General features: G+C 37.2%; 1 protein-coding gene across 1 annotated transcript in view; it reads right to left on the reverse strand.

Moving 5' to 3' along the window:
• Positions 1-10,486, reverse strand: part of LOC311210619 (von Willebrand factor D and EGF domain-containing protein-like) — a gene marked incomplete at both ends in the record, with an annotated part of 180,403 nt that extends 169,917 nt beyond the window's left edge. Inside the window, one exon of the mRNA XM_084288620.1 lies at positions 10,390-10,486. Coding sequence (XP_084144746.1) covers positions 10,390-10,486 — 97 coding nt within the window. The remainder of the gene's footprint in view (positions 1-10,389) is intronic.
• Between the last annotated feature and the right edge of the window lie 1,237 nt (positions 10,487-11,723).

The following is an 11,723-nucleotide window of genomic DNA, read 5'->3' on the forward strand; positions in this document are numbered from 1 at the left end:
AAGACACCGTGAGGTAAAATTTTACTCCAAGCTAAAATAAGATGCTAGCTCTTCTGGTGTAGTAACCTGTGTTAGAAGGCTTGCTAATGTGGCACTATGAGTTTTAATTTTTCAGCTGGGCTTATACAAAGCAGTGATGATTTGGAGGGTTAAAAATCGACTGCAATATCTTAAAGTTTCTAATTACTGAATAATATATTACATTTTTTTTTCAGGATTTGTTCTGCTCTGTGCTTGCATATCTTAGAAAATATATTGTGTGACGTGGCCAGAGATTTTTCCAAGGGTATTTAAAAGGACAGCCTGCTCAGGTAGAAAAAAAAAAATATTTTGCAATGCTTTGGGGGAAGTGAATAAAGATAGCACAGGTGGAATTCAGCAGCATTCCAGGAAGCGTTTCACTCAGCATTATATTCTTGCTCTCTGTCCTCTTCTATTCCTTCTTAGAGATGTGCAAAGGCAAAGCTTCCCTGTGAATATTCAGCCCGTGGTCAGTTTGACTTAAGTGAAAACTGAGGACAACCCAAGCAACACCTCATTTAACAAAACGCATGTACTTGTGCATTTTTCCAGTAGTTTTATGCCCATCACAGTAGAGGTTGTCGCCTTGTAGGAGCATTTGGAAGTAGTGAGAGCAGAGACCTGCTTATACCCTGCAAAAATACCAGGTTAGCTCTCCTGCCAGTGAAGAGCAATACATATTCTTCCATGCTTCTTCTTGTCCTTTTTGGTGTAAGTAAAACCAACATTGTTCTCTCTCCCTGCCACCCCCCTCTGAATGTATATATTTTAGAGCTAATGAAAAAGCTCAGGAAATATAACTGTCCCTCATATTGATTTTGCTTTTATATAGTGCCTTTTCCCCAAATGGATGCCAGAATGTACTCTTAAAATCAAACTATATAAAACTATAATTTCTGCAAGAATGGAAAAGCATGGCAGCAGCTAACGGAGCACTTTAGCTCTAGACAACACTTTAAGAAATTAAGGTGGTTTTAAGGAGCAGGCCCAAGGCCTTGAAGAGGTTAAATGCAGCAGTTCATGCAACAAAAAGCACAACAGCCTCCAGCCCTTTATACACAGAATTTATTCAAATACCTCCCCATTTAGCTGCCTGCTGTACTCTGGTGGGTACCTGCTGCCCCCAGCTCCAGGTTTTAATTGAACTTTCCTAAATTAAGGACTCTTTTGCCTTCAGTGAAATTAGGGTTTTTGTAAAGAATAAATTAACTTGTGTTTATCTGAATGTAAAATACCCAGTTTCCCTATGCCCTCTCTTAAGCACAAAACAATAGATGTTACAGGGTACTCCATGGCTTTTGTTTTCGAGAAGATGACCTTTGATTAAAAAAAAAAAAAAAAGGTTGAAAACCAATGTGTTAGAACATTGCTTCATAAGCACAAAAGGTTATAAAAATTTTCTTTGTGCATTTCAGGGGTCTCGTAAACATATATCACTGAAATATGATAATATTGAAATTTAATGTCCCTTCTACTTAGTTTGTTCATTCTTCTAAAAAATGTAAGCATGGGTTTGAGCTGGTCAACAACTTAAAGTGCTGGTTATTTAAAATGCTGTCAGTGAAACTGTTCATAGAAATGTGCACAATTTGAGAAGATCCATACACTTTTTTTTTTTTTTTTTCTTTAATAACAATTATACATAAGAGTATAGTTGTTAGAGAATGAATGAACTTTTGGTCCATTAGAGCTACTTGCACCTTTACAGTAGACAAAGACATAGGTGGCTGTCATCCAAGCCCTCATTCTAAGATGTATTTAATTACTAATAGGAAGTGAAACAGCTTAAGTAAGAGACCTAAAGATATTCTCCCCTGGCATAATCGATAGACCAGTTCTGAGGGCACTTGTCTGTGACAAAAGAGATTGATTCAGCTCTTGTATACTAAAACACAACATCTTTTCTGTTGGAAGTGATTAACAAAACATAAGGCTATCAGTTAACACTTTGGGTTTCTCCCAATTTTGTCTCAGTGGGAAAGTAAATTTTTAAATTGTTTTCAATTGTTAAAGCAATCAGATAGAAAAAGAAAAAAAAAAAAAAAAGAAAAAAGAAAAAAAGAAAAAAAAATCCAACACATTTCTGAGTGAATGAACAGAAGTTACTCAGCCTGAAGAAGTTTATCTTTGGAAGTCCTAGTCTGTACACTGCTATGCAGAAGATCACAGTGTAGAATTGGGCTGTACCAACAGTGAGCCTGGGGTAAAATTCAGAAGTTTCCAGTTTGTGAGGGCTATTTATTGTGACCTTTATCATTCCTTTCAGCATTTCTACAGCACACTGATTTTAGCAATAATCACATGAAGTACTGGTAACAGTGGTGCCCACAACGTTTTCAGTGATTATGTACACACGTAGCTATCTATGCTACCTTTTTGCAGGATTGCCACGTTTTAACTTTATGTTCAGTTTAGCCACACTGAAAGCAATGTAAGTATTAGCATATGTTAAGGTTGTCTAACGCAAGGCTTATCCTTACATGATGGCCAGTTTTAAACCCGAGAACTTCACTAAGGATTCTGCAGAAAACTTGTGCATCATAACCAAGCAAAGATTTCTCAGGAAACATGTTTAAAAGAAACCAGAATAAAGTTGCCCGCTTCAAGGGTCTTAAAGAATATAAAATAAAAATACACCAACAGCATAAAAGCCAGACTTAGGAAGACAGCTTGTTTTCCTGCTAATCTTTGTATATACAAGTACTGTTTAGTGTCCCTGCCATCAACCTTCTGAGTGCTAAAGGAGCTCCTAACAGAACATTTTCTGGACCTCATGAGTGTTTATGTGCTTCTGTGCCAGATCCTTGGAGCTGAGAGGGTTGAACAGGGACAAGGCACCAGGTCCCCTCACATCCCAATAGCTCTTAATGAGGGTACTCTGTATTCTCAGGAGGCAACCTTCAGGTTCAGCCCTAAGACAGAAGATGAAGTTGTTTTGAAACAGCAGATGAATAATATTGTCAGCAGTGTATTAATGAGAGAAAGCATCTACACACCCATGCAAGGAGTGCAAGTAATAGGAAACAGAACAAGAAATGTTTGTGGGGAAGAGGCATTATGAAACAGCAAGAATAACTGTGGGTGATTTTCCTGACTAGAATATCAGTTATTGGGAAAAAAAAAAAAAAGAAAAAAAAAGTGAAAAATTAAGAAGAAAGAAAGGAAAGGAGGTGAGTAGTAGATTGATGATTTATGTTAAAGCTATTTGTATTGCAAGGCAGTGATCTTGGCAAGAGGAGAAAATAGTTGTAAAATTCCTCTGGGAGATGTATAGCTCATACTGGGATTACAGTCTGCAGCTCAGACACAGCTACACTGAAGAACACCTGTATCTCCAGGCTTTACGCCCTTACACAAGCACACGTGAAGGTCAGGGATTAAACTGAAATTCAGCCCTCTACATCCTAGCCTGACTGCTTTCCCAGGGCCATAGTCTTTGATGCCTTCTCTGGAGCCATATCGTAAGGCTGTAACAGACCTTTACCTCTGCAAGATGTGCTGTGGCAGGTCCCACCACTGGAGGATGAACAAAATGCACCTTGGCTCCAGACTGGGAGAGCTCCAGCTCTCCCAGAGTGACTATTCACAGTGCTTTGTTAGGGATTTTCGCTACAGGATGAATTGAAATAACTAGTCCAGGAAAAGAACTGAAAATTATGTGAAATTGGAAGGTTTCTAAACTAAACTATTGTGAGTGAGACTTTTAAAGGAAAAAAAAAGGAAAAAAAGAGCCTAAGTACTTCAGGAATGTAATGATTTATAGATGGCTGAGACCCACAGGCACTTTGAAGACTTTCCACTGGACAAAAACACAATTTTTGTGGTGGCTGTGCACAACCTAAGGTAGAAGGATAGCTTTCTTTTACTTTTATACTGCTTTGTATACAATGAGAAAATGTATTTAGCACTCAAAATTGAGTTGCTACTACATCAGGGTAGGAAATAGACTCAATTTCCTTTGTATTTCTTGCAAAAGAGAAACAAGGAATTAATTAGATTTCACCCTGTTTATGTCTTTGTTGCCAGCTCTAATCTTAATATCTATTAAAAAAACAGACCAAATGGCTTTGGGAATATTTATTGATTTATTTGTTTGTTTGTTTATTTTTCTCTCACCCATTAAGAAAAGAATAGAGCTGACAATAAGGTAGCCTGAGTGAATCAAAGTTTCTACGTTGTGTTATTGAGGGAGGTTGGGTCACAGTCAACTAATTTTATAATATAGTCATAGTTGATTATAAAGCAAATAATTGGCAGAGGAAGACAAAGAAGACTATTAAAAATAATCTCTGAAAGATGTTTTCATGTCTACCTGTTCCAATAGTTGGACCAGATCAAAAATAACTGTAGCTGACTAATGCAGTGAGGTCTAATAATGTTACTGCTAAAGAAAATTTCAATTAATAAATTACTAATAACAACATGTTAGTTTAGCTAATATATGACCTAATGACCAAGTTTTATCTCAACGTTCTCTTCATATAGGTGTCTAGAAAACCAATGAGATAAAATCCCATGAAAAATTTGCATGAGAGTCAAACATCAGTAAAATACTATTTTAAATGAGATGAGAAACAACCAGGAGCTGACACAATACAGGCTCTTTTCTGTAAAGGAATGGTTTAGTTCAGATCCCAAGCTTTTCTCCTCGTTTGCCATTAAGTTCATTATTATAATTATTTGGGATTTCCCCTCTCTCATCATTTTGTTGTCTTCTAGGTTTTAGTCATAGACTTCTTGCCTTCTGAGAGTAGTGAACACAAGTGCATTTTGATCAGCTATTTAAAAAACAACGTGAGACTGTGAGTCCAGGACATGAAAAGTTATGCTATATCTTATTAGCATAAGGAAGAAGAAAAGTTGGGGTGTCCAACAGTTCATGGAAAGTGCAAGAGCTACTGAGCTGATGAGGCATTAGAAAGACACTACATGAGGGACCATTTACTGTAACTGTCAACACACAAAGCTGTCAAGGAACAGTTGAGTTGTAAAATGCTTCAGCTACCACACGAGATGCATTACATTGTTGTAGTATGCAGATAAATTGCTATCCAGCTCATGGAAGCTGCTTTGTGAACAAAATAGGGGAATAAGATAAACTTGCTCTCAATCGATGAATAATATAAAACCAGCAAAAGGAGCAGAGCAGACTACTACAATCCCTCAACTGTATTAGGCAATCAATTTTTTTGCCTTTCAATACGTAGAATATTCCCTTGTGGCGCTTCGTGGATGCCATGCAGTGTGAATACAGCAATCAAAGTAATAGACTTTGGAATAATCAAAATAATATGTGTCAGAAAGAAGCAAATGAGTACATACATTCATTAAGTAAATCTCCTAAGAGCTTAACACACAAAACTCTTTCCAGAAAAGCTGTACAAACAATTGCATGCACTAACACATGGTTATACTTGTGTTTCAAAGTCAGATGAAAAATATTCCTTGAACTAATCCATTTTTTTTTTGTTTAGGTTTCAACATAAATAACTTCTATTCAGTGCAAAACACATAGTGTAGCTGCCACAATGAAATTAATAAAGGTCATAACTGAAAGCAAACTGCGCTGCTTTGTGAAAACTTAAAAAGCATTGAACAAGCTATGTTGTCAACTAAGCATTAAAGACCATTTATTTTTGTGGCTATCCACTTTTGGGGCATCAACAACATCCAACATTAAACTTCCACCTGTGAAGTAACTCAGGAACAAAGTAGCCAAAAAGTCAGAATAAACACAAGAATGTCTAAGAAAACAAGCTTACAGAAAAAAAATCAGCCATTTGATTGCCTTCAGAACACTTCCCAGCAAATTATTTGAAGGGGTTTGGTACAAACCCAGTAAATAGCCCCAAACAGTGTCTCACACAATATTCTCAGACTTTTGAAGCTGCAATTCTGTTACAAAAAAAAAAGTAGGAAACCTATTGGAAAGCTTTCATTCAACAGTGCTTTCCAAAGCTTGCTAATGCAGCCAGAAATGTTTTATTAGGCTACAGATGTGATCTAAAAAGAACTAGAAAAATAAATAAATAAATAAATATGTCTCTAATGAAGTTAGTTAGTGCTGGAATTATTTTTGTCTTCAATTATTCTGTATGCTGAAATGCATATAGCACTTTGGAAGTTATTGGGTCCTTTCCTGATTGAAATCAAAGGAGATTTGGGAGAAATTTCATGTTATGGTCAGCTGAGAAATGCCAAGAACTTTGAATACAACCAGGAATACTTTGTGTCCCCTAGAGTTTGTGTGTGCAGCTGCTTGAGTTTACAAAGAAGATGAAGGAGGGTTCAGCATTTCTATTGTGCTCCTATTTCCTACATTGGCCTTTATTTCAGTTATGAGCTGTGCTGCAGTTAACAGGGCTGGGCTGTGACTCTTGAGGCCTTGGTACACATCCCAGCTCTGTCAAAGGATTTTCTGCATGACCTTGAGCCACTTCACATCTCTATCCTATCTGTAAAACAAAATGATGATGCTTCCTCTCTGCAGCAATTTGTCTTGTCAATTTAGGAACAAACACTGATTTGTCTTGACTTCTTGCAGCTTGTATCGATTGCAAAGGAAGCCAGATGTATGCAATACCTCCTAGTATTTGGCATTTGGAGACAAAATAACTTTGAAGAACTGGACCATTAAAGTAAACATTTTGCCCATGAATGTCTTACACTGTTATGAAAAGTGTCTAATAAAATGGTCCTTGATTTTAGTATAGGGTAGAGTAATAAATAGCTGTTAAGTAGTTTAAAGAGCATACAGATTTGGCAGGTCAATGGGAATTGGCAAATCCTTGAAAGGCAACCCTCTCATACCAAACCTGTTTTGTAAGCCTGTATAACTTTGAAAATAGCCATTAATTTTCATCAGCAGATTGGAAGGCAAATGTGTGAGCTAAAAATAGTTTCTCTATCAAATCCCAAAGTCCTAAAATCCAGTGGGGATGTATTGATGTTGCTCAGGAGAGTCACAAACATTTTCATTATAAAAGTGAAGAAGGTTCCCTCACCCTCAGAGGGTAACAGCCACACATTTTTGCCTTCCTTATAAAAGAACTATCCCTGCAGTAAGGATAGCACCGTTATTTTTCAAGTAAAAAGGAGAGGAATGTAAATTTATCAGCAAACAGAAATCGCTGTACAACCCCCACTACTAACTCTGCTTTGACTGCATGTAATCAGATTTCACTCTCGAGTTGAACACAAACTGGATTAATTCCAGGCAATAAGGCCAATGAAGTAACCTGATGTTGACAAAAACCTAAATAAGAGAGAAATAAAATATTACCCTGTAAACAGTTTTTGATTATTAAGAATAGTAACAGAAGAGAAACATGCTATAAAGGTTGTTCCTTTCCCTTTGGCTGTTGTTACTGCTTATTTGTCATGGCCAGGGTGTCTTGCGTTTACTGCTGTAGGAAAGCATTCGGCAGAATATTTTTTGTTCGCACAGTGCTGTAAATGTCCTTTGCACAGAGTGAAGACATGGAGCCAGAATAATCCCAGTGTAATTTCTAAAGTTGCTGGAATGTCCCTGACCAAGCCTACTCATGGTTGGAGAGCTTGATCCCAGCAAGCTCTTTCCAAGCCAAATGCCCTGGGGCTTCCCTGGGGGTATTTGCACCTCTCCTGTGCTTGGAGTGCCAGGGGATGACAGGAGAGCACTGGGGGAGTTCTGGGGGTTTGGATGGTAGTGGCAGTGGGTATTTAGGGTCTGAGCAGGGGGCTGCCTTCTACAGCAGGTGTATGAGGCAGGGAAAGCTCCTAAATAGTTTGAAATACTCTATCTGAAATCCTCATGATGAAGTATTTTCTCAGCTCAACTAGGTTTTTGCTTAATTCCGATCTCAAGTAGTTTTTTTGTTTAAAGCACTGAAACTCATGGCACTCAGATTTTACACCAGAAGCTCAAAAGTGAGATCATGGGTAGCTCACGGGTAGTACAGAAAGCAGATTACATACTCTGATTTTCAATTCACTTTTCTAGGAAAAGCAGGACTATGGTTTACAACATTACAAGAAAAACTGAATATATTTTTTTTCAAGTTAGACTATTCTCATTTATTTCCTAATCTGATCATTCAGCTCATTTGAGAATGTAATATCTTTTCCCACCGGCTGTAGGCACCCAGCCATGCTGCCCTTGCCATCCTCTCTCTTCCCCTTTTCCTTCACTTCAGGATACACTCAAATCTTTTCTTATCTGTTTCAGATTTGAGGAAAATCCGCAGGAGTGAAGTTGGAACCAATTAATTGCATCTGATTTTACTATATATGTGTAACACCCAGCAGTGTAAGTCCAGTAGGTTTTGTGAGCATTGATGGAAGGTTTGTGCCTTGACATGAAACTCATATCCAAATTCAAAACTTTTCCAATTGCACACTACGCAAAGGCTCCAAAGTGGATGGGGAGCAGTTCCATCTCGATGGTGGTTGCAAGCAGCTATCTATTTTAAGATAAATACTTTTGTCTAAAATACCTCCATAAAAAAGCTATTGTCTTTTTCTTTTGATTGACTTATTTACAGAATATTATCTCAGAAAAGTCTGACAAGCTGTGTTGTGTCAGCCCTCCCACATCTATGAGTCACTGAGTTGCTTTTTCGCCTGATTCTTTACTTAATCTTCTACCACAGAGCAGCTATGGACGTTATTGCTAACCCTTTTATGTTCTTCAGTCACAAGAAAATACATAAAACCCAAAATAATGTGAATACCTGTAGTCACTGAAGGCTTCATTCACTAACATAAGACTGCAGAAGATGATAAAATTCTTCCTTGGTCTTTAAAAGACTTTATCATCTTTGTCTCCCTCTTAATGAGGCATCTGCAAAAAGCTGTTTGGTCAGACGTTCCTTATTCATAGTTAAATTCTTATGGGATTAGTAGATTTGTTATACTCAGAGTACAAAAGTAAACAGCATATGGCTCTGTTAATATCCTTATAATGTCACAGCACAATCTGTCAGAATGTAAACTTTTTTGAGCAGTTTTTCTTTACTTTGAGTTCACGGTATGGAAAGAAAGAAAGAAAAAAAAATGAGAGAAAAAAAAAGGAGCAAGTCTTAAGAATTCTTCTGCATCACCTAAGAGACAAGAGACAGGAAGCTATTTTCTAATTCTCGTTCTGTATTCCCCCCTTAATAAGTATGTTTAAGAATAATGCCTTCAGTAACAAAAATACAGTGGAAAAGCAGTTACTTTTTGTTACTAGGAGTTAAAAGGTCATTTCCCCTTGATGAAAAGCTTGTTCTATCAGATAAGTAGCTGCTACACTCCATAACACTGGCAACCCTTCAAAAGGTTTTAGAAATTAAAGGCATTGTTTGAAGATAAAGGCTATAAGGTCATTTGCCTTGTGTTTAGTCCTGCAAACCTTTCTGTGTAACCCTTTGATATTCAAATGAAGAGTGCTTTAAATTGTGTTATCTTCATATAGCTAATGAGTGCTGGCTGACAGTCACTTCTAAAACTAGCTGAAACTCTACTGGAATTAAATGTTGTAAAATATTGCAACATATTTCCTTTAAGGGGGAGTGCCTCCACAGAGTTCACTGAGGCTATATCCATAATCATTGACAGGACTACACTTTGGTCCTATGGCTTTTCTTGGGTTCTGTTTTGTTTTGTTTTGTTTTGTTTTTAACTCTGTTTTTACTAGTTGAATAACTTCTAACATGATTTTCAATATATCGTTGCAGTGGATTAATAAAGCTGCATAAAGAAACTACTATATATGTAAAATCTATATCCTCTACGAACCCTATGCTGGAGTGAAAGAAGCCTTACAATTAATGTATACAGTAGGAGAAAAATTACTCATGAACTTTTTACTGCCAGAGATAATACATATAGCTGTGTATTATTATATGTGTAATTAACTAATCTATAATAGTGCTCTGATATACAGTGTATATACTTCTTTCCTTAGAGGAATAGATCCTGATTTTAAAGCTTTTTCTTCTTTTATGATTCATTTAGTATATTCCATTTATGGGAAAACATTATGATTCTTCTTTAAATCTCCTGAAAGTTGCTAGTAAGAAGAAGGAATCTTCAGAGGTTTGCAATTTCTCTATTTAAAATAATAATAATAATAACAACAACAACAATAACCATAAACCTCCTCTAAAAGACAATAAACATTTTTTTGCTACAAGCATGCCTGGTTATCACTGTGACCTTCTTCATTACCTTAGAAGTTGTTTATTTTAACCTTACTTCCATTCTATTTTGGTGACGCTTTCTAATAATAGCTCTCTCTCTAAGCCACATTCAATAGTGAATGTAAACAAGATCATCTCAGTTTAAAATGCACATGAACTCTGTCCCCCCAGATGACTATCAAATAATTAAAAAGTAAAAAATCCTTACCTAATGGAGCTGACTCACTGTTAATGGCCAACAAGGGAATCCAGCAGAGGTAGGCAACAAGTTGGAGATGCTGGTGGAAAGGTAAGGGCTGCTGCATATTGTCCAAGACAGCTTTTATCCACGCATCTGCAGTTGCTTAGAAGTTAACTTTTGAAGTACTAAACTTTTCAGGAAAAGTCATCGGACTGCTTTCCTGTTTCAGATTCCTTTTTTTTTCTTTTTTTTTTTTTTTTTTCTTTCAATCCACTCTCTTGGAGAGGTCTTAATGTGTCATTAATCCCAGAATTTCCAAGAGGGAAGCCCTCCAGCTATACACAAAGCACACACACACACACACACACACACGGAGCAGCTGAGAGCATGTGTCCCTGCAGCTGCTTTCAGTGCAGCTGCTCTGATTTACACACCCCGTAACACACCCGCACACACCCGCACACACAGAGGGTGAGAACAGCGTGTACAGCCAGTATGGGTGGTAGCAGGTGATCTTGGAGAAATCGGGGCTGTAAACCAAACATGCTCGCTCGCCAACAAAGCAGACAACACTGACTTCAGATTATTGCAGTCATATCTGACATCATGTCTATGTGAGAGGAGTGTAAAAATGTTAAAATAAAAGTATGCAAGTACTTTGCTTCCCACTTCAGGTTCCTGGAGGTTGCATTTATGCAAACCTGTTGCAAAAGTGCTCTGTGCAGCACCAGCAGCAATTCTGAAGGTTTGTGTCCTGGGTTGATGTATCATTGCCTGGTATTTTAGAAAACAGTCTTTTGCTACTAAAATAAAGTGTGGCAGCATTTGGTCTGTCAACCCGTCGTGAGAAATGAGATGTGTGCTTCAGAAGGTTGGCACACCAGCAGTAATAACAGAAATGGAAAATAGAAGCAAATGGCAGTGAAAGAATTCAATCATTCATGTTTCTCAATCACGTTTTTTCTCAAGTTTTGTCTCATTTGAAAAGTGCCACGTTACTATAGCATGGCACTTTGAAGAATGTTTATTGTAAGGCAATGCATATTGTCAGCTTAATGCATGATATGAAGAATTTGCACTTGCATCACATGCTCCGATATTCATGGTGTTTTATTTAGAATATATTGTATCTCCGCCCAATGCTCAGTGTTTTCTATACCTGCTAGCACTCCTTTTCTTTGACTTGTCAACTTTGATTATTTTGTGTCTGCTTGTTTAAGTGAGGATATTGTGAATTACCTGATGATACAGTAATAAAGAACTCTGTAAACATTCCACTCACATCACTGTGAGCAACATTTCCTTTAAAAGCATAAATAGAACCATTAAACATATTTTTACAGTACATCCAAGGAGTTTCA

Source organism: Netta rufina (genome assembly GCF_964035555.1).
Source record: "Netta rufina genome assembly, chromosome: 6".
Taxonomy (NCBI): domain Eukaryota; kingdom Metazoa; phylum Chordata; class Aves; order Anseriformes; family Anatidae; genus Netta; species Netta rufina.